At 34.4% G+C, this 27386-nt stretch overlaps 2 protein-coding genes and 3 long non-coding RNA genes across 7 annotated transcripts in view; 2 read left to right on the forward strand and 3 right to left on the reverse strand.

Moving 5' to 3' along the window:
* The window catches only part of LOC145321581 (GMP reductase 1-like), a 40507-nt gene extending 13878 nt beyond the window's left edge, over positions 1-26629 (reverse strand). For all 3 annotated transcript variants that reach the window (XR_013880321.1, XM_080163023.1, XM_080163022.1), the window contains exons 1-8: positions 26512-26629; positions 24881-25000; positions 24392-24466; positions 23015-23098; positions 22533-22598; positions 22203-22301; positions 21518-21676; positions 20886-20981 (exon numbers count right to left, since the gene is read on the reverse strand). Coding sequence is in view for 2 of the 3 variants with exons in the window: in XM_080163023.1 (XP_080019149.1) it covers positions 20886-20981; positions 21518-21676; positions 22203-22301; positions 22533-22598; positions 23015-23098; positions 24392-24466; positions 24881-25000; positions 26512-26598 (786 nt within the window). In the remaining variant the exon portion in view is untranslated. The remainder of the gene's footprint in view (positions 1-20885; positions 20982-21517; positions 21677-22202; positions 22302-22532; positions 22599-23014; positions 23099-24391; positions 24467-24880; positions 25001-26511) is intronic.
* On the reverse strand, positions 877-1892 carry LOC145321582 (uncharacterized). The gene is made up of 2 exons (XM_080163024.1): positions 1729-1892; positions 877-1665 (listed from the first exon to the last, which is right to left on the reverse strand). Exons 1-2 carry the CDS (start codon positions 1828-1830, stop codon positions 1015-1017), a joined length of 753 nt encoding a protein of 250 aa, XP_080019150.1. The 5' UTR covers positions 1831-1892; the 3' UTR covers positions 877-1014.
* On the forward strand, positions 2451-6103 carry LOC145321583 (uncharacterized). The gene is made up of 9 exons (XR_013880322.1): positions 2451-2590; positions 2961-3036; positions 3367-3442; positions 4042-4128; positions 4367-4423; positions 4590-4630; positions 5027-5168; positions 5575-5625; positions 6019-6103. It is a non-coding gene; the product is annotated as an uncharacterized LOC145321583 (long non-coding RNA).
* LOC145321571 (uncharacterized) lies at positions 10320-12273 on the forward strand. The gene is made up of 3 exons (XR_013880318.1): positions 10320-10394; positions 11133-11235; positions 12160-12273. It is a non-coding gene; the product is annotated as an uncharacterized LOC145321571 (long non-coding RNA).
* On the reverse strand, positions 15664-18863 carry LOC145321572 (uncharacterized). The gene is made up of 2 exons (XR_013880319.1): positions 17643-18863; positions 15664-16850 (listed from the first exon to the last, which is right to left on the reverse strand). It is a non-coding gene; the product is annotated as an uncharacterized LOC145321572 (long non-coding RNA).
* Positions 26630-27386: the final 757 nt, after the last annotated feature.

The raw sequence follows: 27386 nt of genomic DNA on the forward strand, positions 1-27386 counted from the left end.
GATTAATGAAAAATGCAAAAAACAAAATCAAAAGCGTTCCTTCTTGGGAGAAAATCCGGGAAAAAGATTTTAGCTATTTTTAACCTAAAATTCACATTGGCAAGCCTGCAAAAAATATACAGACATTTTAAAAATGGCATTGCTCAGCACCTAGAAGTTGTAGAAAAATGCTACACATACCATTGGAAAGCTCATAACCTCTATTTTTCATATTGGTATATAACGTTTTTGTATAATTATCAGTTTTTGAGCTATCCTCTGAAGTATACACAAGTTTTAAAAATGCAGTTTTTTCTTGAGAATTTTAAGTCTGATACTTGTTACACAAACCTTTTTTAGATTACATTACTTAGCACCTAGGAGTTTTAATTATTATTAGTTATATAATTATTTTATATAGGTAAAATTTTATATTTTGGGTACTGTGATATAGACAGACTTACATAAGTTAATGATAGAGTAGACTTAATATTCAATTCAAAATGCAAACAGATTTTTAAGTATTTATTATATTGGATTAAATGCAGTTTTTGAGTAAATAAGATTATATATTGATACTATATTTAGAAATGATTAAATATATTAATAAGTCAAAACTACTGATTATTTAAAGCTGGAAAGTTCTGAAGTAGCAGGATGTCTGTCTGTATATCAGGACACCAAGCAACAGGATGACTGTCTGTTTAATTAATACAATGTATTAATTAACTATGCACTTTGAAGGGGTAGAATATCTGCTTATGCAAACTATCTAAAGTAGTAGGATGTCTGTGAATAGCTGTATTGGTCTTAATAAAGACTCGAACCCAAACCAGATAATGTTCTGTGTTAGGACTCTCAATATCAACTGACTAACTAAATAAATGTTCTCTTAAATGTTCTCTTAAATGTTCTCTTAAATGTGCTCTTAACTTTTACAGAGCAATAAAGAGTAAATGATGTTTCTACTTTTAAGCCAAAACTTAAAACTGAACTATACTACATTTTCCCCCTCCTGACGCCGTCAAGGCTTCACTAATCTGAATCTACATCAGCAGCCATTACCGCATTATCTACAGCAGCAGCTACAGAACCCTCTTCAGCAGGCACTGAAGCCTGAACCTCCAACTCAGCACCAATATCTGGAACGTCTCCCTGAACCACCATCACCTCACTGGCAGCCACCGCCCCACTGGTACTCCCAGCCTGTTGCAGCTGCCAAGGTACAGCAGGTAGATCTTTACTTATTTTGCGCCTGATCTCGCTGAATATATTTGTCAAATGTCTCTGAACTTCTGCCTCTTTCTGTGACATGTCTAAATTAGCCCCCTTCACACTGGCCCCATGACTTGTCAAAGCATTTTCCACCTGTTGAACTACTGCTTCCACCTTTAAAATACATGTCACCTCTACTCTCAAATTTTTATTTTTAGAACCCAAATTATCTAACCCAACAGCAGGACGCTTGGCCACACCTCTTCCTGACCCTCCTTCGCCCTCCTCCAGACCACTTTGACCGCTCGGCCACCTGTCCCATGCATCAAGATTCACTTCCAAACCGTCGTTGCCAATATCATCATTATTCTTCAGAAACTTCAGAAACTCATCATTAAATTCATACCTGGGCCGCCCATCCTTATGCTGTCTTCTACTGGGACCAGCCCTATCATCCATTCTGTACACCACCTGCCGCCCATCCTTATGCTGTCTTCTACTGGGACCAGCCTTATCATCCTTTCTGTACACCACCCGCCGCCTGTTGGTCCTACCATCCTCCAACCTCTCTAAAGACCTCTCGTGCTCCTCTTGCAACTGACCAGGAACCAGCCGATGTCTCTCTCTATCATCCATCTTTCCTGATAATTACAATTTCAATATTTTTTTATATTTAAGACGACATTTAAAACAGATTACATTATACGAATCATCATATCAATTTTATGTCAGGGATGCCAAGTTACAAATCAAAAGATACCAAGAAAACAGCCGCGCCAATCACCACCATGACAAAATGCTGCCAGCTATCAGTCAACCATAATAAATGTACAAACCAATCCTTTCCACTTGATGATATATAGAAGTCAGCTGCAACAATAAAACACTATTCTCCTCCACTTTATGCATCCAGGACAAATTTCAGCTTGGCTGATGTAACCCACAAAAACACATCAGGAATATTTATTATTTTATTCAGGAATAAAATAATACAAATCCATCAAAAAATCTGAAAATGCCAATTTTTCCTCCTACTCCAATCCTAATGAAAAATGTGGAGAAATCGCCAACCAATTTTGGCCACCATGACTTCAGACGCCATATTTAAAATTAAAAATAATAAACAAGGTGATATTTGCAATTTCTACAGCCCAAAAATTACTGAAATGACACCTATCTTCTTGTGATCTGTTGTGAACCAGCCCAAAAACCGAACAATCACAATCAGAATCTCACAGTTCAAAATAATAAACAAGGTGATATTTGCAATTTCTACAGCCCAAAAATTACTGAAATGACACCTATCTTCTTGTGATCTGTTGTGAACCAGCCCAAAAACCGAACAATCACAATCAGAATCTCACAGTTCTGCCATTCCACTCTGTCATTAATACAGGTACATTTCAGCATCACATAAAAATGTAAAAGACAATTTCCCAAAACCAGACAAAGTAAAAATGTTTACCTGATTTTGATGGTTTACCACTATAACTCGATATTATGATTTAATTGCTCACAATCTCAGTTCCAACTATCAACTGGACTTAACTTTTATTGTAGATCAACTTTCCAACTTACTAGCTTAATAAGCACATATTTGTTATTAAAATAATTAAACAATAATTTAATGAATTAACATATATATAAAACTTTTATATTTATTAATCTGCACATGTACCACAGGACCTCCTACTTGAGATTTAACCTCCTCTTTGTATCCCATTTAGCTACTGACCCACTCATTTTAATCGTCACCACTTTTTCAGGCAAAGATAGCAAATGGAAACAACTAATCCAATGGAAAATTGACCTCATCAACACTCGTTCCAGCTTTAGAAACAGGTACTACAGACTCAACCGCCATCATATATTTAAAGGGAGATATTTCATACACAGTCCCTTTAAAACAGAATTCAACATTGACTTGAATGATACATAATATTTTTTTATGTTCAATCCCTTGAAGGAGGGGGTGATTCCCAAAAGGCGCTAATTCATACAAAGCATCCGAAAACTTTTTGACCACAATAAAAGGCCCACCGTAGAAAGACTGTAACTTCTTGGACACGTCACTCTTAATGCTTCCTTCTGTACTCTGTGTTTGTTTTGAACCTCCAAATATAGTTTGGAATTTGTTAAAATTCTCTTAATTATATCCTCCATATGTTTCAGAAATTCCAAATACGACCAAAAAACGAATAACCTGTCCTCGAGCTCTTGGAGCAGTTAATCACCAATGTTGCCACAGGTAATTTTTTTTTTTTTTTTTCTCCCAAGTATTTCATGATTTTTGTCTACTCTTAAAGCTGCGTACAAACTTTGGTTCTGTCTTTCCACGAGATTCAAATTTGGATTCTTGAAAGGAACTGAAACGGTGTCCACCCCCAATCCTTTCATTACCCCCTTTTTGTAACTCTGTCAGATCTCAAAGCCCGAAATAAATTATAGGTAGGTACAAAATTCTCCAAAATAAACCATAGGTAGGTACAAAATTCTCCAAAATAAACCATAGGTAGGTACAAAATTCTCCAAAATAAACCATAGGTAGGTACAAAATTCTCCAAAATAACCTTCACTGCTGTCTCAGTCTTAGCATCAACTAGCTGACACGTAAATATATACCTGGAAAATAAGCTAAGCAGATTATGATTAAAACAAACTTAACCGTTTGTAATAATTAGTGAATCCCAAAAATTTCTGTAACTCCTTTCCTGTCTTAGGCTTGCCCCAATCCTTAATCCGTTCCAAATATGAAGGATTCATCTTCAATCTGGCGGCACTAATAATATGCTCCAGATAGTGGCATTCTCTAGTCAGTAAATCACACTTATCCAGATTCCATTCCAGGTTGCCCTGTCTGAGAACCGGAAACAACGTCTGCAAATGTTCTACATGCTCCTCTGGACTAACCGAAAACACAATCAAATCATCCAGGTAACTGATAGAGAAACCATACATCCCTAGTAAAATGGATAACACCTTGTCCATCAAAGCACAAAACAAGGATGGCGCGTTGTAAATTTTAATAATCTTCAGTTTCAATTCTGGATTTTCCTTAATCATCTGATTTTCCTCTAACTTCAATTGTTGAATAATAAACTGTACTCGCTCATGCATTTTCTGTCCTGACAACTTTTCTGGTTTCTTTAACACATTTTTTGTTTTCTTACAGGTGGAATCCAGATTGTCCATGACAAAACAGTGCCCCATCTTCACATTTTTAAGCAAGGTAATAGGTTTTATCAACGCATTAACTACGTTAACCCCTCCTTTATCCCTGACAGAGTAGGTTCAGCCACTACCTGTTTTTGTAAACAAGAATTAATAGGAACAGATTCCCCATGAAATTCAAATTTATCCACTTCCAAACAAATATTAATTTTATTTTTCTTCAGGAAATCAGAACTGAGATTCACCAACTTGCCTGTTACCTCAGGTACATAAAATATTTCTGTAAACACAGCTTGGTTCCCACAAATCTAACTTTTAACTCAACATATCCAATAATATCAACTTTCTTTTAATCTACCGAATAGGCTGATAACTTAGCAGGACAGAAACCAATTTCATGTTTATCAAAAATTTCTCTAGATATTAAAGAATTAAAATTATTTCCTGTATCAACAATTCCTAATTCCTCCACTGTAATATCAGCTCCTGGTACAAAAACTCTAAATCCGCGCAAATAGGCATTTTTCTTTCTTTATCTTCAAGACTTCACGATCCCTTTAAAGCCCTAGTAACTTCTGCCACCGTTCCGTCGGATTAAAATTTCAATGTCGTGTTATAAATAATTAATGTATATATTTAATTAATTAACTTCAAATTTCAGATACAAAGCCATCAATCTACAACACAGCAGCCAGCCCTCCGCCATCCACCAGCCGCCATCATACTGATCAACATATTATGTCATGCACAGCCTGCAGAACACCAGCCCCTCGTGACTAGACACCAAACTCCTTGCAACACAAGTAAGTACCCCTCAAAGGTTTAATATTCATTAAAACTTTATTTAGATACCTACCAAATTTTATACTTAATTGTACTAAATGTATTATATAATATATTGTTCCCATTAACAGTTACTAGCACCTCCACACATTGACTAAAAAAAACAAAAACAGAAACTTCTTCACAACATTGAAAGCCATTATCCGAATACAAAACAGCAAAAATTTTCAAATTTTACATAGCTTAAAAACTCAATTACACTAATATAACCTAGATATAATATATGTGAACAAAGAAACAATATATAAAATAAGGTTTATACATCGAATCAATCATCACACTACTACATAGGATATTATTGATAATTGAACCTAGCCATTTCAGCAATCATAGCCTCGTATTGTTTTTCATCTCTGCTTTTTTCAGAATCCACAGCCGGCCCCCTCTGATTGACTGATTTCTTCAGAAACTGCTCAGGTATCACCCGATTATTAGGCACTCCAGGCCCCTCTCCCTTTTCATTATTGACCGGAAAGAACTTAGCCTTGGTCTTACCTATGCGAGAATCAGGGGCAGGCGGCTTACCATCCCTCTTCTGCCAACAATCAGCCACTATATGTCCTTCTTTCCCGCAATACCAACAAATCATATTCTTAGCCTTCGAATTCAAAGCCCCAATCACATTCTCAACTTGATCCCAAGGGATATCATCCTTCCCCTCAATCCAAGCATTATTATCGCCAGTCCCAGTTCTGTCAGCCAAATCGGATACATGCACCTCACTAATCACAGGCCTAGATTTCACCTCCCTAGATTCTTCCAATTTCAACCCTTCCATAGCCTGGGAATAACATGACGTCACATTTTCAGGTGAAATGTGTCCAGAACGAGCCCAGCTGATGTAATGTTGACCTCTACGAATCAAATAAGTCAAGAATGAGCTATAATCCTCCAGGTAATGCATAGATTCAACAAAGTTGGCCATATCTCTAGCTAAATCTGTAAACATTAAATTCTTCGCCACATTGTTATAAAAATCACGCCAAGATTGTTTAGAAATATGACCAGGATGCATAAGTCTAAACAACCGTAATTTCTCATTAAAGAACACATCCACATTCTGACCACTCTTTTGTTTCAGGGCGTAGAAGAATTCAGTAGCTGATTCTGTATCTGCAAACGGTATCACCAACCTCCTTATCAACAGGTAATAACCTAAAGCACTCAGGGAGGCATTAGCCTCCGGAGTAATAAGCCTCCCCATTTTCTTTCCCTTGCACTCAAAAATCCTATTGTACAACACATCCTTGAAAAGCATGGGATCCTCCAATTTTGCGAACCGAGCAACCCTCCACAAGGACAAAAAATAATCCTCAAAATCAATATTTCCATCCCAAAATGGAGCGTCCCGCACAAAATCACTGTCCCACTTGACACCCCTTACCAGACAAAACTCCTTAAACTGTCCCTCTACAGTCTGCTGACTGACACTGCCACCAGCCACCTTTTTGTAAGCCTTAAGCACTTCAGCCCTTTCCTCGATTAAAGGAAATATATCCAATAACTGATTCTCATACTCGGTCAAACAACTCTCACGTACATTCATCCAATTACCATTACCAGCTGGACCCAAAAAATCTATCTGCGAAAACTTCAAATGTCCAGGAGCACTCTCTACCCTCTTAGCCTCGAAACTAGTAGAATCCAATTTAGCCTCCACACTCAATCGATTAATAAAAGATGCATTAAATGAATCATCCCCCATCGATTTAGCTGTAGCCACACTAGCCCCCAAACTTGTCTCATACAAGAATCCACCAATGTCGCCATCTGGTGGCAATTGAGCCACCTTTTTCTTGATAGTAGCCAAATCAACATCATAACCTAATTTCTTATGCTCATCTGAACTTTTGAACTCTTTCACCTTATTCTCCAGCCGTTTATTCGCCGCGGTTAACCGATCCACTTGGCTCTTAACAGACGTATGCTCTTTTATCATTGCCCTAACATATTTCTTTATACTTTCAGGCACAGCATCATTCTCCACAGCACCCAGAGCCGACTCCACTTCTGCATTAGCACCTGCACCTCCACCAACATCATCAAACGCATCGTCATCCCCGCCTCCATTATCCTCCTCCCAATTATCGGGGGTTCCATCGTCATCCTGACTTTCTGCCTCCCGAGGCCGCTTAGGCCGCCGTCCACGCTTGCCCTCACGTTTGCCCCGCTCTCCTTTATCATCAGCCATATCCGAGCACCAAAACTAGGTTCGCCTTGAAATTTAGACCAGAAAACGTTAAAGAGTGAAATTCCACAGAAACCTGAAATATAAACCAAGTTATAAATATAAAAATATATAAAAAAAACTGTGAAAAATCCGAGATAAACAATCTCAAAAAGTGATTGAATTCAAATTAAACACCACTTCCCCCACCTTTAACCCGGCAGCTGGTCTAAATAACACTTAGCACAATAAGACTGCGCCAAATGTGATATAGACAGACTTACATAAGTTAATGATAGAGTAGACTTAATATTCAATTCAAAATGCAAACAGATTTTTAAGTATTTATTATATTGGATTAAATGCAGTTTTTGAGTAAATAAGATTATATATTGATACTATATTTAGAAATGATTAAATATATTAATAAGTCAAAACTACTGATTATTTAAAGCTGGAAAGTTCTGAAGTAGCAGGATGTCTGTCTGTATATCAGGACACCAAGCAACAGGATGACTGTCTGTTTAATTAATACAATGTATTAATTAACTATGCACTTTGAAGGGGTAGAATATCTGCCTATGCAAACTATCTAAAGTAGTAGGATGTCTGTGAATAGCTGTATTGGTCTTAATAAAGACTCGAACCCAAACCAGATAATGTTCTGTGTTAGGACTCTCAATATCAACTGACTAACTAAATAAATGTTCTCTTAAATGTTCTCTTAAATGTTCTCTTAAATGTTCTCTTAAATGTGCTCTTAACTTTTACAGAGCAATAAAGAGTAAATGATGTTTCTACTTTTAAGCCAAAACTTAAAACTGAACTATACTACAGTACTTTCAATTTTAGCTTAATTAAAAATTGTCTTTGAAATGTGTATAGTTTGTATTAAGAACCAAGGAGGGAGGGGGGGAGTTTATACACTTATAGGAAATGAAATTCAGTAAAAATTTTTGCCCTGGATGTTTTTTGGGCTTGTAGTTATAGTTATTAACCTTTTTGTGAAATCTCTTATATGATTAAATCTACCAGTAAAACTTTAGAAATTGAATTTTGGCACTTTTTTCTAGGGGCTAGTGGGTTAAAACCGCCCCCAAAACACTAAAATCTAAGGTCTGAGCATATTTTTTGAGATATCAAGCCAATTTTTTTAATGTAAACCTTTTTTTTACATAATTAAGCTAAGTAGTAACTAAAGATTTCATTTTGTCACTTTCCTTCTTGGGGTTAGTGGGATATAACACCCCCCAAAACACTAAAATTTAAGGCTTGAGCTTATTTTTAGAGATATCAAGATGTTTTTTTTAATTGAATTTTTTTTCTCCTAATTGAGATAAGTAGCCACTAAAGATTTTATTTTGGCACTTTCCTTCTTACGCTAGTGGGGCAAACAACCCCTTAAACATTAATTTATATCTCAGTATCATATTTTGCCCTGGCTGTTTGGACTTGTTAAATATTAAATGATTCTTTTTTAATATTTTCTTACATGATTGGATCTACCTTTAAAGCTTTAAAAATTAAATTTTGGCACTTTTCTTTAGGGGCTTTTGGGGTAAAAAGCCCCTAAAACACTAAAATTGTAAATAATGAGATTATTTTTAAAGATATCAAGCTAATTTTTTAATGTAAACATTTTTCATATAATTAAACCAAGTAGTCACTAAAGATTTCATTCTGGAACTTTCCTTCTAGAGTCTAGTGGGGTAAAACACCTCTAAAATACAAATATTATGAGTTCTGAGCTTATTTTCAAAGATATCATGTGGAATTCTAATGAAAACTTATTTCACATAATGTTTCGGTACTTTGGGCCGAATATCTAGGTACTTAGGCCTACGTGGCCGTCTACGAGATCTTAAGTGCATGAAGCACAATCATCCTCACTACTTCCAATGAATAAGGCACTGATGCAGTTACAATAAATTGTATTAGTAACTATGCTGGTTTTGTCTCTTGTGGGAAGTAGCAGGTTTCGTACGTCTGTACGTAAAGATCTGGTAAACGGCCAGCCAAATGCCGTTGTACCGTGTTTCGGTACTTTGGGCCGAATATCTCGGTACTTAGGCCTACGTGGCCGTCTACGAGATCTTAAGTGCATGAAGCACAATCATCCTCACTACTTCCAATGAATAAGGCACTGATGCAGTTACAAATAGTGTATTTACACCATGAAACGGTGGGATCTAAAAAGATAATAACAAAATTAATACAAAATATTAAAAATGTTTCAACGAATAAGAAAACGTGCATATTTTTTAATAGAAACTGATAAATTTTAAACAGAATCATTTTAAAATATATAAAATTATTCGTAGGTAAAATAAAGCCCAGTTCACAAAAGCTAAATGGTCGACCGAAAGAAATTAGAGGTCAACCTTTCTTGAGGTTAACCTTTTTTCAGTCGTACTTTTGAAAATATACTTAGAAAAAAAAATATTTAATGTTCCTTTTTCCCTGAAAAAACAGCTGTTCAGTTGGCTTTTTAAACATTTAGACGGACGTCCTCATGTTCCCAAAAAAATATTTTCAATAATATTTAATTTTTCTTGAAAATCAAGAAATGATATCTGCAATCTTAAAATACTTTGAATGGAATAAGTTATTGAAATTAAAATTAAATATTTTTGGTGTTAAATTTATTATAAAATTTTTGCAATGTTGAAGAAACGTCTATCATTTATATAATAATTTTTTATTAACCTACAGCTGTAAACCAAGCTAAATCAGCTGATTGATAAAAGTTCGACTAACTTCATAAAAATAATAAAAATGGCGGACCAAAACAAGTACCTTATTGAAATAATAATTAAAAGTTAATTTGTTACAATACTCATGCACGATTAATGCATTATTATATTAAATTAATTTAGTTTAGATTTTTTCATTAATTACTATATAAACGTTTGCTTAAGGTTATTAAATATCAAGCGAGTCGGGGACAGATTTACTAAAGATGAGCTGCAATTTTTATTGAGTTACGTCAGATTGGTTTTCTACGTTGTTCTACTAACAGGTTTTACATTATTTTCATTTAATGTACAATATACAACCCACACGCTAAAATTATTTTTTAACAATTAAAGCTGGAGCTAGTAAACAAATTTATAAAGTAAAAAGGTGATAAAATATATGGATAAGTGATACAGCTTCCAGCATGAAGTAATTTCAAGCTTTTCTGTTGTTGAATATATCAGGTTTCTGTTATATATATGTATAGTTCGCCGAATGCAAAAATTAAGTTTAACCGCTCCCCCCCCCCCTCCCCCTGGCCCCCTCTGTTTTACTTCTCTTAAAGCTGGTTTCGCCCTTATTCATCCCTTACAGGTTTTACAGTCCCCACGCCACAAGATATTAATACAATGTTATATTTATCAAAAGGGGGGTGTATAATTTTAATAGTTGCTTCGCCCTTAGCCTCTAGGCGAGGCGAGAATAATAGTCTAAAACATACCCAAGACACATTTATAAAGCTTCCCTGTAAAGTAAATTTATTAGGATCGGTATTTTCTGAGATCTTTAGCTTTAGACAAAAAAAATCTTTATTTATTTGCTTCAACTATATGATATGCAGCTTCCATGAAAAGTAAAACTAATTTGGAGCACCAATTTTTACGATCTTTAACTACCTATGAACTAAACCTTACCTGGAAATATCAGATTCTTTCAGTACACGAAGACTGACAGACATCCTGTTACTGTTGTAAGAAGTAATACCAATGTTAGTGTTGTTTATGAATTTTTAAAAATTTAGGTCAATGGAAAGCAGACTGACTTGAAGCACGCCTATACAACAACACCAACAAAATAAAAACAATGAAGAATTTCTCTACACACTACATCTCATATGTATCCAGGTGAACATACGCAGCTTCTCTATCAACTTTTTTCATTTTAAGGTCGTAAATATTATAGTATCTTCACAGTTTTAGTTATTTAAGTCAGAATGAGGTTATAGTTAAGATCTGCAAAATAACTACATACAGAAATTGATTATCTTAAAACTATCATAAGGGTGAAAGCCATGAAGTAAGAAAAACTTTGTATTTAATTACTGTAAATGTCCCCTCCTTTCTTAAAGTGTGGCTTTTATAAGCAAAGCCGATATTTTTTTTTTTAAAGTAGTTGCCATATGTATTATGTATGTTAATAACCAAATGAGAAAATATTTCCCCCATAAACGACAGACAAACAAGGATGACAACATCCATAAAAGCGAAGCACTGAAACGGTATAACAAACGTACATTAACATTTGTATAGCGTCTGAACTGAATAATCAGAATTTAAAAGTATAATAGTCGGATCAAAATTTTAAGTAAATTTGTTGAAAAATTGCTTGATACAGGATAATGTTTATGGACATACTTACATTTTTAGGACTTGATTATAGAGTTGTTTTGCTTATAATATTGTTATTTGTTGTCCCAGGAATCGATATACCAAAAATCAGATCAAACAGATAATAAAATCACTTAAAAATTAGTTGTTAAAAAAGTAGAAAAATCAACATGTTCAAAATGGACGTACTGACATTCTGGTAATGATTATAGAGTTGCTACGCTTTCTAAATCGTACCTAACTATTATAAGAATCCTCATGCAAAGTTTAAAATTGATAGGACAATTCTAACATGCCTAAATTAACGAATAAAAGCTCGTACGGACGGAACGAACCTAATTATAGAAAAGCTTCGCTTTTAAAAAGATTTATACAGTGCCTTCGCTACTAAAAGAAATTGTTAGAATCTACTCTTGAATTAAGTATTGTTTTTTTTTTCAGGAAACAGTGACGTTGTATTTTTAGCTGCATGCAAGACAAAAATCATTCAAATATTAAGATTTTAAGATAATAAAATTATAAATGATTTGTAACAAAATAAAATAAGATACTTCATATATTGTTTTAGTTCAATTATGTAAAGTGTAAAGCTACTCTTTAATTCAAATGTACTTTCTAAACATACACACAGATTTATATCGGGGATCTAAAGGGATAAGACAATGGTTGAAAAAATTTATATCCCCAATAATAACATAAAAATTACCCCTTCCTTAGATTAAAATTAGTTGTTGAAACGTTTAAACACCCTTCTTAATAAACCAATCAATCAAACTTAAGTAAAAGACCCGAAAGTTGTTAAGCCAACGCATAAGAACACTATTTTAAAACTTTAGGGACTACTGCTAGTGTAATAAACAGCCCATTGTCACCTATCTCTGAATTTATATTTATTTTTTTGCTTTGCTGCTTGTTAATGATAACGTACTTGTTACCATACAAACTAGACCTTCAGAAAACAACTTTTGAAATCAATACACATCTTTAATTGTTATGGGTTCCCTCAGATCGCATATGGACTATAACTTCTATTTTTGAAAACTTTTTATGCTTATTTATGAAAAGGTTTGGCAAAGGGTTAGATGATCCATGCAAGGGTAGTATCCGCTAGGAACAGGGCCCTTCGGGTAATAAACAGTGGTTTCAAATATGTTGTTTATTTTATAAATTAAAAATAATGTGGGAGTTTTGAGTTAAAACATCATAAATTTTTTAAATTAAGATAATTTTTAAGTTGTTGGTATCATTTCGTGGAACTACCCTTTAGGTGTAGTAAAGTTTAAAATGTTAAACTTTTAATCCTTATTGAAAAGTAAAAGGATATCTGCCTGTCTGTTCCTTTGGATCTCTAACCGATACGATACTCCTTTACAGTATAGCTTCTCTTTGGTTGTGGAAGGTTTTTAGCTATTTTTAGGAGGATACCACTACCTTCCACTCTTCCAAAATTGTCTTTTTGAAACAATACAAAAAAAGGGGGGGGGTCGAATTCAAACCCTGCCCCCCCCCCTCCCTGTGCCTTTAAGTTCAGGTTCCCGAGATGTACAGTTTATATACATTCGAAAATGCCTAAGAACTTCTGTATTGATTGAGCTTCAAACGGACATTCTTACATTTTAAAGCTTAAGTGTCCAATCATTCTATGAATCATTATTACAAAAATCTGACGAATATGATTATTATTCATTAACAAAGTTGAAAAGGCTATTTTGCCAGCAAGATTATGAGACTATTAGACGAGGTTAAAAAGCTAAAATTATGCATGGTACTTGTGCTTAATTAGGTACAGTGTGCAACTGTAAAGATTTAGCGACTGGACCGCTGCGGTCATCTAAAACAGCCATCTCATACCGATTTTTATGCTCTTTTTCGCCTTTAATTTTGAAATATTCATAAAAGCGAAGCTCTGAAATGGAGGGACAAATGAACATTAACACTTGTAGAGTGTCAGACTAAATATGCAAAATATAAATGCATAAGTCTTAACATAATTGTAAGTAACTTTGTTTCAAAACTGCTTAAATACATGATGCTGTTTAAGCACATACTGACATTTTTAGGACTTTATTATAGAGATGCTTCGCTTATAACATTGTACCTTGTTGTTATAGGAATCAGTATACCAAAAATCAGATGAAATGTATAATTTAACATACATAAATTAGTTGTCAATATTTTATTGGACTTTTGAGACTTTTTGATAACGATTAAAGAGTTGCTGCGATCTCTAGGTCATCCCTAACTGTTATAGGAATCATCATGCAAAGTTTGAAATTGATAGGACAACTCTAACTTGTTTAATTAACCAAAAGAGCTAACTGTTACGACTTGAAAGACTGACCCTAATTATAGAAAAGCTTCACTTTTAAACAGGACTTTCTGGTAACTATTATAGAGATGCTGCAATTTATAAAGGGGACTATCCACGAATGAGAGCAAGTGGTTTTAAGCAACTTCCAACAGAAATTCTAAATGTTTTTTTGATGATGTTCTGTGTAATATCATTATGTCAATTTAAAGAATCAAGTTTCAACATGGTTTCATATGAAAAAAAAATTGAAATGTTAGGCATTTATTAACTATACATCATCAAATGTTTTGTTGAGTTCAAACTGCTGTGACAAAAAAGTAAACTTTTTCAATAAAAAATGTTAATGTAGAAAAAGGGATTGTAACTTGTAATGTCATTAACAGTTTTATTAGTGTACTTTTGTAATTTACAGCATTTGATTATGTTTTGGCCTGTTATTTTTTTCGAACATTTGACCTCAACAAAACATTTGATGATATTTCGTCTAATATTGCTCAACATTTCAAAGTGTTTTTTCACATAAAACCATGATGAAACTTGATTTTTTAAATCGATATAATGATATTACACAGAGCCCTAGTATATTTATTTTAAAAAATCATTTAGAATCACTGCTGGAAGGTGCTTAGAATCACTTGCTCTCATTCCTGGATAGTCCTCTTTTACATAATTTCAAGGAATCTCATGCCAAGTTTGAAATTGATAGAACAATTCTACCATGCCTATATTAACAATATTAGGTAGACAAACCCTGAGTTCATTTTCTTGAAAAATAGTAAATGTTTCAGTAACAGACAATACAAAGTTTAAAATTCATAGGACACCATGTCGAGCTTTATTTTTCTAGCCAACTTAAAATAAGAGAAAGGTTTCTCTTTAAAATTGAAATAAGAGGGACATTTTTTTTGCTGGTTTGCATTAAATGTATGTGTTGACTTTAAAACAGGAGTAGAACGCTTAAATTTATATGCCAGTTGCTTAAGGGGATACAACAATGATTTGTGAAATACCACCAAATTTTTTTTTTACTTTTTCTCGCCAAATTAGACAATTTTAAATCATTTGGAGTGCTTAGAGGTAATAAAAGTCAACTTTATTACAAAATATAAGTTTATCTGAAATGATTCAAAGGGGAAGGTAGGTTGTGCTAAAATTCCATAAATGAGTTTTAAGGCTTAAAAAAATATTAGTAGAACAATAATATTCACTAAATATGTGTAATCCTTATTGAAAAGAACTATAGACAAAATTTTAAAAATAAAGTTAACATAAATTTTAACGTTCTACTACTTACTGTTTTCATCCCTTAAAACTCATACCTTTACAGAATTTTAGCACAACCTACCTACCCCTTTGTCTAATTTAGCAAGAAAAAGAAAAATCTGCAGGATTGGCGGTTTCTCCAGTAAAATACTGTATCTCATTGGAGCAACTACATGCCAAATTTCAGTGTTCTACTACGTTTTAAAAGTCTTAAAACAAATACATCAACGGCAAACCAGCAAAAAAAATTTCCCCCTTTGTAAGATCACGGAATGATACACCTTGTAATGAAATTATTTAAGTAAATAACAGATGTAAAAACTCTACCTAGTTATAAAGTAGCCACGATATTAAAAAATTAAAAGGATTGATTGAAGGAATGATTATATTTTATTATAGATTTGAATTTCATTATAAAATCATAATTTGAAGATGAGATTAAGTAAACTATGTAACAGTTATCGTAGAAACATTGAAGACAGTTTTTTTTCTTACATGAGATTTTGTTGCTTAAAACTTGAATTAACTAAACTAGCATTAGGTATAGTTATATGACAGGTACCAAGATGTTGATTTAGATTGCAAATATGAAGCCTTTGAATGTGAAAGTTGATTTACAAAAAAAATGTATTAATAATAAAACAAAAATGACAACATTCATTAGTATTGAATTGAAGCACAAAAACATCAAAAGTTGACTAGAAAACAAACAGAAAAACAAAATTAACATGTAGAATGAATGCTAATAAATCATCTGAAATAATGAATCAGAAGCATATTTAATAGTGCAAAAAAGGTACTTACATGATTCTTTATCTACAACTAGCGAATATGCCCCTAGAGGCCTCTAGGATCACTTGGGGGGGGGGGAGATGAATTAGAAATTTTAAATTTAAAAAGAAAAAAATTTGGGGGGGGGGAAGTTAATTTTTTAAAGGGCGATTTCTCTTGGGAGGGGGGTGATACCCTCCCCCGAAATAGTAATAAACCTTCCTAAAACCTATGAGAATCTACCCTGTTAAGGAGATCCTTAACAATTCAATGGTTAGCGAGATCCTTTGTTAAAGATAAACATAAAGACAGACTAACATCCTGTTACTTTATTATAAGGATGAAACAAACTTCAGAGCAACTAGAAATTCTTATAAAAACATAAAAAGTAACGATACTTGTCCTTTCATCTTTGCACAAAGGTCTTGTAGAAAAAGGGAAATTTAATATTGATAATATATATTATAAACAATTTTAAAATCTGATCAAAAAACAAAAGCAAAACAAAGATGGAAGGACATTTCAATTTGGCGTAGCTTATCTACTAAAAAGTATTAAATAACTTTCTTTTAAATATGACATGTATACGGCATTAATAATCAGTAGAAAAATATCATGTTGTTATCAAAATACGTTCATTGGTTAAGTATAGACTTGAGGGAAAGAAGTTCAAGCCACATTCTTCTTATATTTGTTACTACACGTCAACATCAGATTATTTTTCTTGTGTGCTGTATTGTATAACATTGAGTTTCATCTTGATTTACTCCTATGTAAAACAGAACATCTGAAAAAGTAAATACTTTTAAGTTGCAAAGGTACTCTATAATTCGAAATGTCTGTCCGTCTCTCCATTTCACATTGTGACTAAAAAAGTACTGCTTTATAAAATACTAGTGGCATCTAGGGGCTCTGTATTCGAAAAGGCAGAAATGGTCTAGAAAAATAGATTAAACCCATTCCAAAAGTAAAATCGGATATTAGCAGCCTAAAACCTTCACAGGACCTATGTGAAGCTTACACAAAATAGAGAACCCTTTCGGTTCACAAAAAAATTGTATTACTTTATATAATAGGAGGTGGAGGATAGGATATAAAGAAGAAAGCTTTTTTTGTCCGTAGTACTTATCATTGAACCTGTATGGTTCTCTTTTAATCTTTAAGATTCCTAATAAATCCAGGGAAGGTTTTTACTATTTTGAATAAAGATTTCTCCACCCTCCAAAAAAAAATTTACCACTCCCCCCCCCCCAATTTTTTTTCTTTTAAAAACAAAAATTGAAAATAAAGAGGGAGGAAGTCGACTATCCCCTCTTTTGCGCACCTTCCTGGCACAAAACTGTGGACGCCACTATATATTTGTCTGTAATCCTAATTAAGCATGGTAATGAGTTGCACCTGTTTTGGGTCAGGGCCTTCCCGTCTAGTCTAACTATTTATGTCACACACGTACCTGACACAGAGAAGTAGGAACCATTTTTAATGTCTTTAAGTATAATGCATTGTGGGGCTGAGATTCGAACCTATCATGCTGGTGTGCTGCGTATTACGCAACAGCTGTGGGTTATAAAAATGTCACCTTTTATAAATAACAGAGAGAAGTAAGCTGCTCAAATCATTTTTTAATGTCTGAAATTTAACACGGATTAATACTTATCATTCTAATTGATCACACTTATTTAACTAAGATACAATGGAATAACAATAGTGGACTTCTGTCATTAAAGGTTAACATTAAAAAATACACGATTAAAAGGTAAATAAAGCAAATTGTTATTCTTGATAATTGCTAAAAAAATCAATATAATCACATATTTGACTTGCAAATAAATAACTCCCTGTAAAATTAATTCTTCCCATAATTCAAATTATATCTTTAAACTGTTGTTTACATACGTCTTCAATCATATCAGCTGACCATTATAAATCTAGATAAAAAAAAATACAAAGTAATGAGAAGCTAGCTCAATATAATTTTTTGGTATAGGCCTTAAAAAAATAAAACAATGAATTAAATTGTTTTTACTTTAAGGTAAAAGTAAAGAGAAATGTTATTAAAAGTTTTTAAAAGACAGCTTTTGAATAATTTTTAAATAAACTTCAATCAACCCTTGACTACGATCAGGGATAGAGTGATAAACCAATGATTTAAAATATATATGTAAAATGAGACCCAGAATACAGTAACTTTTTTTTCATCGAACAATATGATTATACTTGTAAATAAGAAAAATGGGATTATTATAACAATCTCTAATCATTTTCATGTACAAAAACTGTGTAATTGCAGCAAAAAATAAGAATATATTTAGGTTGGGTTATATTTCAGTTGTACTAAAATCGGTTGACCTACTGAAAAATTCGGTCAACCTCTAAAAAGCTTTTATGAACCGGGCTTAAGTCAATGATTTGGTCTATTTTAATGAAAAAATAAAGAAATCAATTTGCTATATCTTAAACCAAGAAAATCACTCTATTCTTCAAAATTCAAAGGTTAAAAAGAAAGAATACTCACCAGTCTTAATTCATATCAAGCCAGGAAGTATTTAGAGGTAAAAAATCACACAGCAAACCACGCATTTTATTACAAAACATGATTTTTCGTCACATAACATGTGCCGTGCTGAGGGCATCAAACAATACAAAGGAAGAAAGCGCGTGGGGGCGCATACATATGGCTATGCCGCGCTTCATTGCTTAGATAATATGATTTCAAACTACAAAAGTCGTCTTCTTCTCATATTTCTAGTAAGGTTTAGGTGGGGGTTCGATCCCGCAAGGAACACACTATATAAGTACCAAGACACATAATGAAAAAAAAAATAATTTAGTCCTTGAAAGAGAGTGCCTAATTGAAATCTATAGTGCTTTGAAAAAAAAGTATTCATTGACAAAATCAGCCCAATATTTTTAAGAATAAGCCCAGAACTTAAAGTTTTAGTAGTTTTGGAGCAGTTTTACCCCACTAGTCCATAGAAGGAAAGTGCCAAACTTAAGTTTTACTGGTAGTTTAATCATAGAAGAGATTTTACAATGATCAGGTTTATAACTATAACAACAAGCCTAAACATCCAGAGCAAAATTTTATACTGAATTTCATTGCCTATAAGTGTATAAACTCTCCTTCTCACCTTGGATTTTATAAGTTTACAATTTGGGGGGTGTTTTACCCCACTATTCCTTAGAAAAAAGTGTTTTAATGAAATCTTTAGTTGCTACTTAGCTCAAGTATGTGAAAAAGTTTACATTAAAAATCAGCTTGTTATATCTAAAAATAAGCTCAAGCCTTAAATTTTAGTGTTTTGGGGGGTGTTATACCCCACTAACCCCAAGAAGGAAAGTGCCAAAATGAAATCTTTAGTGGCTACTTAGCAGAGTTATGCAAAAAAAGTTTACATTGAAAAAATTGGCTTGTTATCTCTAAAAATAAGCTCAGACCTTAGATTTAAGTGTTTTGGGGGCTGTTTTTACCCTAGAAGAAAAGTGCCAAAATTCAATTTCTAAAGTTTTACTGGTAGATTTAATCATATTAGCTTTAGTGGCTACTTATCTCAATTAGGAGAAAAAAAATTCAATTAAAAAAACATCTTGATATCTCTAAAAATAAGCTCAAGCCTTAAATTTTAGTGTTTTGGGGGGTGTTATATCCCACTAACCCCAAGAAGGAAAGTGACAAAATGAAATCTTTAGTTACTACTTAGCTTAATTATGTAAAAAAAAGGTTTACATTAAAAAAATTGGCTTGATATCTCAAAAAATATGCTCAGACCTTAGATTTTAGTGTTTTGGGGGCGGTTTTAACCCACTAGCCCCTAGAAAAAAGTGCCAAAATTCAATTTCTAAAGTTTTACTGGTAGATTTAATCATATAAGAGATTTCACAAAAAGGTTAATAACTATAACTACAAGCCCAAAAAACATCCAGGGCAAAATTTATACTGAATTTCATTTCCTTAAAGTGTATAAACTCCCCCCCTCCCTCCTTGGTTCTTAATACAAACTATACACATTTCAAAGACAATTATTAATTAAGCTAAAATTGAAAGTACCCAAATATAAAATTTTACCTATATAAAATAATTATATAACTAATAATAATTATAACTCCTACGTGCTAAGTAATATAATCTAAAAAAGGTTTGTGTAACAAGTATCAGACTTAAAATTCTCAAGAAAAAACTGCATTTTTAAAACTTGTGTATACTTCAGAGGATAGCTCAAAAACTGATAATTATACAAAAACGTTATATACCAATATGAAAAATAGAGGTTATGAGCTTTCCAATGGTATGTGTAGCATTTTTCTACAACTTCTAGGTGCTGAGCAATTACATTTTTAAAATGTCTGTATATTTTTTGCAGGCTTGCCAATGTGAATTTTAGGTTAAAAATAGCTAAAATCTTTTTCCCGGATTTTCTTCCAAGAAGGAACGCTTTTGATTTTGTTTTTTGCATTTTTCATTAGTCTGTATATGTATATATCAGAATCTGTAATAATCTCAGATAGCCCCTTTCAAAAAACTGTTTTTTCCTTCCGGCGACTAGTGTAATAAATTCGAATGATCTTGAAATCTGTTTTTTTTTTAGAATATTATTGCATATATACCTATTCTTTTGCGTATAATAAAATTTACCTAAAGCTTTATCCTAACAAATACTGACAATGAACAAATAACTATATTGATATTTGCCCTTTTGTACCATTTTATGTACACTTTTTAACCAATAAAGTGGTCTGATTTGTACACTGCTTTCCTATTGGTCTATTTAAGTGATTTTGGATTAAACATTCTATATTTATTGGTAATTTATTAAGATCTGACCTTCCTTCCATTTTTCTCCATGATTTCGCCTCCACTCTGATCATGTCCTGCCAGCATTCCTCCCATCATTACAAAATCAGCTCCGGCTCCAAATGCCTAGAAAAATTATGCCTGAAGAAAACAGTTTGTCCAAATGCAAATTTTTTGGCAAGTGTAGTTCTTTTCTTGTAGACAAAATCTGTTATATATCATTATGACTGAATGAGGTAAATGTCACACTTTTATAATAACCAGTGTGCTGCCATATAGAGAGTATTTATAATACTGAGTCTATACGCGGCATCTGCGCACTTAAAAGATTCAAGGTTATCCATTCTAAGAATGGCAGGTGTCTTTTTTATAACATGTTAAAACTGTGTGCTCACCTTAGCAACATTACCAGAGCAATATGGCCGCCAAGACAATGCGCGGAATCTGTGCATTTAATGACTTAAGCTAGCTCATAATGTAAATGTATTATTTTTATAACATAATAAAAAACAAAGGGTGCTCAGCTCACCACGGCAAGTGCAGATAATATGGCCGCCAGTAAAATACGCGGCATCTGCGCATTCAAGGCTATTTCCGGATAAAGCGTGCACCGGAGAATGATAGGTGTCTTTTTATAACATGAAACAGCTTTATATGCTCACCTTAGCGACATCCCCAGGGCAAGTACAGCCTCCATCACTGATAATATGGCCGCCAAGTCCGTGTGCGGCATCTGCGCACTCAATGACAGCTGACAGCTGGGGGTAGCCGACACCAGTCTTTTTGCGGGTGGTACACACGGATCCTGGTCCGATACCAACCTAGCAAATAAAAAATAACTAATAAGAAGAGAAGCCACCCTACAATTCCTAAAATATTGTACGTGTCTCCATTGTATTATGGCCAGATTTCTATATATGGTTTTTAAAATAAAAAAAATATAAGATGAAAACCAGTGTTGTTTATCCTGCATATGGTCTGCTAGGATTGTAACAAAATCTTAAAATTAGCAAGAATTAGAAAAGTTGCAGTAGTTCTAGTACCCAAAGTCTAAGACAACCAAGAAAATGAATTTAAATCCACTGACCATTCATATATCCCTCACAAGCGGCTACGCCCCTAGAGGCCTCTAGTAGAACTTTAAATGATTGTTTTTTAAAAGTCTCTACGCTACATTTTTAGGTTGCGTTCAAGTCTCTACGCTACATTTCTATGTTGCGGTCAAATCTCTTAGAAAATATTTTTTTTGTGATTTCTTTTGGGAGGGTGGTGGTACCCTCATCCAAAATAGTTATAGGGATTGTAACAGCACTTAAGTGTCGTATTGAGAGTACTGAAATAGTTTACCTTAATAATATCAGCACCAGACATGATAAGTTCCTCCACCATCTCACCAGTAACAACATTACCAGCCATTATAGTGATCTTAGGGAACTCGGCGCGAACCTTTAAAATAGATAATTTCTTAAGGTAAAATATAAATGATAGCTTAGTGTTATCAGTTCTCAACATGAAAGAAGTTTTATTTCCACTCAAAAACGCAAAAATGCAAAATAATCTGCGAAACGCAAGTGTAAGCAAGAAATATAGAATCTTGTTATTTTGTAATGGTCAAACAGGAGAACATATCCCAGTTATAAAGTATCTGTGCTGCGCTAATATTCTTTAATTTCTTACCTTTCTGACATAAGTGACAAAATGCTCTGAATAACCATTAGCTACATCTAGACACACGAAGGAAACCTAAAATAACATCCTCTTATAAAAAGTAGTAATTTTTTTTATCTATAGCTTTAAATCTCGATATTTACTTGACTTGACCATTTAAGGAAGCCATGACAATGGCCCCGGGCAGGTTTTAGGCTATTTTATTTTCATATTAGTCTTTTCTGCCTTTCTCTTCCCCTTCGAATACAAAGCCTCTAGATGCTAAGGGGGCATCTGCTAGTTTATTAATAAAGCAATTAAGTGCTTGAATAATAAAACTAAACCTATTATAGTAAATTTATTCAAATCACTCTGTAACTTCAAAAATTGTTCATTCATCTGATTGATTTTATCATTAATTGAAATTTACTAATTGTCGTTTTTGTTTTTTTATGAAGAGTAAGTAGTTTCAATTTCACATGCGTATTATGCCGCGTCAATTTTTTTCATACCTGGGGAACATTGTCCAGGATGGACTTCAACCTTTCAAAATCTCCATCACTGGTACCACTGCTGGCGGCTACATACTGCATTGCCTACAAATAATATCAATTTAGTTGTGGATTTAAATATTCCTAGGAATACCTTAAGGGTATTTCCGCTAGATTAAAACCAGTTTTAAAACTTACTGTATCTTATTCTTATGGATTTATAATGTCAATAGGATTAATCCTTAAGATGTCCATGCCTTTCTATCCCCCCCGTTACCAACAAAAACAAATTAATCCTTTAATTTTAATCTTCTACTATTTAAATTTAAACCCTGCGGAGACAACACCATTATTTGATACAACCTAACTTTACCTGACCTAATGATGGGAAATTCCTTAAAGTTCTAATCTTGTCTTAAAATAAAAATTGTCATAGCAACCCAGATATTTATTTCAAATATTAATTTTATACAATATTTTGAATAAGAAAATATTTATTTCCTAATTTTACAAGGATTTTTTTATGAATGAAAATGTACGTAAAATATTCAGCAAAAAATCTACATTTATTTTATTAAACATGAAGCTTATCTCATATTATTAGTCAGGACTATAATATTTTTAAAAATGTGGCGAAAAAAAAAGAAGAGCAAAGGCAAAGACTGGTTATTTTTTTTATTAAACGCACGTTTCAAAATACAATTTTTTTTCACAACATAAACGAGTAACTAAGTTTTTTAGTTTTATAAAGTGTGAAATACAGCCACACAGATAAACTTTTTGAAGACCACACGACACTGGGGCATAAAAAGTTTGGGTCATGGAAAGAAAACGAAGTTGCGGGTTTCATCGTATTTTTACAGTAGCTTTGAAAGGTTAGGTTAAGTAAATGTTAATGATTGCCCCGCGGGCTAGAGCCCACCGCAGGGGCTAGAAATAGAGAAAAAACTAATGTGAAGATACCCGCAACTTCGTTTTCTTTCCATGATCTAAAAGTTTAAGTAAAATAAAAGGCAAGTATAATAGGAAAGGTAAATTGTAAAAGGAGGTTACCATGTAAAAAAAGAGATAAAAAGGATTAGAAAAAGGCAGAGCAAATATTTCCAAATGTGAAAGCTACTACACAATCCTTATACTAAAGTAACAGGATGTTTGTTTGTTTGTTTGTACCGAAGGATCTTGCTAACTGCTGCCACCACCCTCCCAAGAGAAATAATAATAAATCGAAATTTTTATTTTAAGTAAAGACTCCTACGTAACATTGCGAGGTATCGTATAAAGAGACTCTTACGCAACATATCGTAGAAACTTGAACGCAACAAAAAACCCAACATTTAAAGTGCCACTAGAGGCTTCTAGGGGGCGTAGCCGCTAGTACAAATAATAGTAAGTACTAACCTCAGGATTTTCTTTAGCAAAATTCATCCACTCCTCGACTGAATAGAACTTGTGCATACATGTGAAACAACCATGCTGAAAAAAGACAACAAATGGCTACATTATTTTGATGATTAGGAAAGCCTTATTATATTTGTATATATTATATGTATGTTTATTGATTATACAAAAGGTATATACATCACTAAAACATATTTAACCCCTAGAGAGGGGGGAGAATGGTCTGTTTATTACGCCAGTCCCCAAAGTTTTCTAATAACGTTTCTTATTTGTTGGCTAAATAACCTTGGACTTTTTATAAATTTTGATTGGTTGGTTAGTTAAATTAACTGTCCAAACGTTTTAACCACTAATTGTTATCTAGATAAGAGGTAATTTTGTGGATCATCATTGGGAATTTACATCTATTTATTGGCCATTGTCTTTTCCCTATAGGACAAACCCCATAGTCCTTGTTTTTTTACAAGAAACATGTTTGAATATGTTTACCTGTGCAAGAGTTTTAGCCATTTCAAAAGTGCCGACAGTATCCATGTTGGAGGCGATGACAGGTACACCCCTGTACGTAGCGCCAGAGTTGCGGAAGGTGATTTCCCGGTACAAATCAACCTGAACAAGAAATTATTTTCAGTAATGTGTGAGTAAAGTCACTTTAACTGTGGGGGGGTGGGGGGTGTTGGAGGCAATGTCAGGTACACCCCTGTACGTGGCGCCAGAATTGCGGAAGGTGATTTCGCGGTACAAATCAACCTGAACAAGAAATTATTTTCAGTAATGTGTGAGTAAAGCCACTTTAAGATAAGGATAAGGGTTCTGTTTGATGAAAAAACAACATTTCTAGTCATTAACCCTTTAACTGTGGGGGGTGGGGGGTGTTGGAGGCGATCACAGGTACACCCCTGTATGTGGCACCAGAGTTGCGATAGGTGAACCTGAACACATTATTAGTTTTGGATTATTTGTGATAATGGATATTTAATACCTGGATATTGTGAGAGATTCTCGCATATACTGATAAAATGGGTCTACCAGCTGGCTAATATAACGATACTCCCCCCGATTCCCTCCCCTGACTATGGAGGAACGTATTGACCAATATATGTGGACTATATTAGCAAACAAAATTGACGGCAAATATTTCCCTATCACAATTATCAGTATTCACGTATTCTAACAATTCGGGGCCTTGTCCCTACTACGGGGTCATCTGCGGGGGCTTGTATCTACTACGGGGTCATCTGCGGGGGCTTGTCCCTACTGCGGGGTCATCTGCGGGAGCTTGTATCTACTACGGGGTCATCTGCGGGGGCTTGTCCCTACTACGGGGTCATTTGCGGGGGCTAGTCCCTACTACGGGGTCATCTGCGGGGGCTAGTCCCTACTACGGGGTCATCTGCGGGGCCTTGTCCCTACTACGGGGTCATCTGCGGGGGCTAGTCCCTACTACGGGGTCATCTGCGGGGGCTAGTCCCTACTACGGGGTCATCTGCGGGGCCTTGTCCCTACTACGGGGTCATCTGCGGGGGCTAGTCCCTACTACGGGGTCATCTGCGGGGCCTTGTCCCTACTACGGGGTCATCTGCGGGGGCTAGTCCCTACTACGGGGTCATCTGCGGGGGCTAGTCCCTACTACGGGGTCATCTGCGGGGCCTTGTCCCTACTACGGGGTTATCTGCGGGGGCTAGTCCCTACTATGGGGTCATCTGCGGGGCCTTGTCCCTATTACGGGGTCATCTGCGGGGGCTTGTCCCTACTACGGGGTCATCTGCGGGGCCTTGTCCCTACTACAAGGTCATCTGCTGGGGCTTGTCCCTTCTACGGGGTCATCTGCGGGGCCTTTCTAACTTTTAATTAAATTAACCTACCATGAAATATGCATCAAAAATACATTTACTCTCTCCAAAAGTTAGTATGAGGTAAACCACCATGGTAAAAAAGGCAAGAAAATGCATAAATTAGGACAATCATGTTCATAAGTAGTGCCGCATTCTTGCAAGGCTAAGCAATATTTTAGAAGGAAAATTAACAGTAAACTGCCTTACATAATCACTCAATACCTATAAGGACGTACAGACAAGCATAGTTCATATTGTAGCTTCGCTACTAAACAATAAACTTACATCTGCTCTGCTTCTGAGGGTGCTTCGTTTTGGTCTGAGGAGAACATCCTTGAAGTCCAACTTCACATCATACACTATGTTTGGCATCTTTTGTCTGGAATATAATAGTTATTTATTGCATCATATTATAGACAGCTTTCCGCGGATATTAGAATTAAAATTTAAAGCCATTTTTGTTATCCCCGATTGGACTAACAAAACTTGTAATCATCTTATGATTTTTATTTTATCATTTATGGATGGAAAGTTATATGTAATTCGATGCTATATATGATTTTTCAGTATGGCGTGGAAGCGGTTCTAATCCAACGGACATCAAAGCTTTCGAAGCTATACTGAAAGATTAATGAATTGATTGATTGAGTAGCCACACACACACACACACACACACGCACACACACACTCACACGGTAGCCGTAGTTTCTTAGTTGTTTGACTAGAGGCGTGCGAGAGAAGATGTGAAGAAAACATTTATTTCAGGGGGCCATATCTCTTTTATCTATAATACAAAGTAGAATGATGTCTGTCTGTCCGTCAGTCTGTTTGTCCGTCCCTTAAGATTTCGGTAACCACTGAACCGATTGGATTCTTGGGGGGTGGGACACCCCCAACCCCCCCCCCCCAAAAAAAAAAAAAACCAAAAAAATCCCCCCCCATATATTTTTTTTGCTGAAGATTTTCCTAGTCCTTTTACGAATTACGCCTTAATTTTTTTTTGATCACCTCTTGGGGCAAAGCCCCTAGAGGCTAGGGGCGAAACCGCTAGTTATACCATAAAGCCTAAAGTAGCGAAAGTTTCTTAGGATTTTGACTTAAATACTGAACAGACAGAAAAATTCACTTTTGTAGTTATCGTTCAAGCAATTAAAGTCTTT

The sequence above is a fragment of the Acartia tonsa genome, chromosome 6, assembly GCF_053477335.1.
Source record: "Acartia tonsa isolate MP-2025a chromosome 6, ASM5347733v1, whole genome shotgun sequence".
Lineage (NCBI taxonomy): Eukaryota > Metazoa > Arthropoda > Copepoda > Calanoida > Acartiidae > Acartia > Acartia tonsa.

What these genes read in the sequence shown, in the direction of transcription:
- LOC145321582 (XM_080163024.1), bottom strand. Translation starts at nt 1,830, where the DNA reads ATGGATGATAGAGAGAGACATCGGCTGGTTCCTGGTCAGTTGCAAGAG. An exon ending in GTAGGACCAACAGGCGGCGG is followed by an intron (nt 1,666 to 1,728) that starts GTGGTGTACAGA and finishes GATGGGCGGCAG; the next exon opens with GTGGTGTACAGAATGGATGA.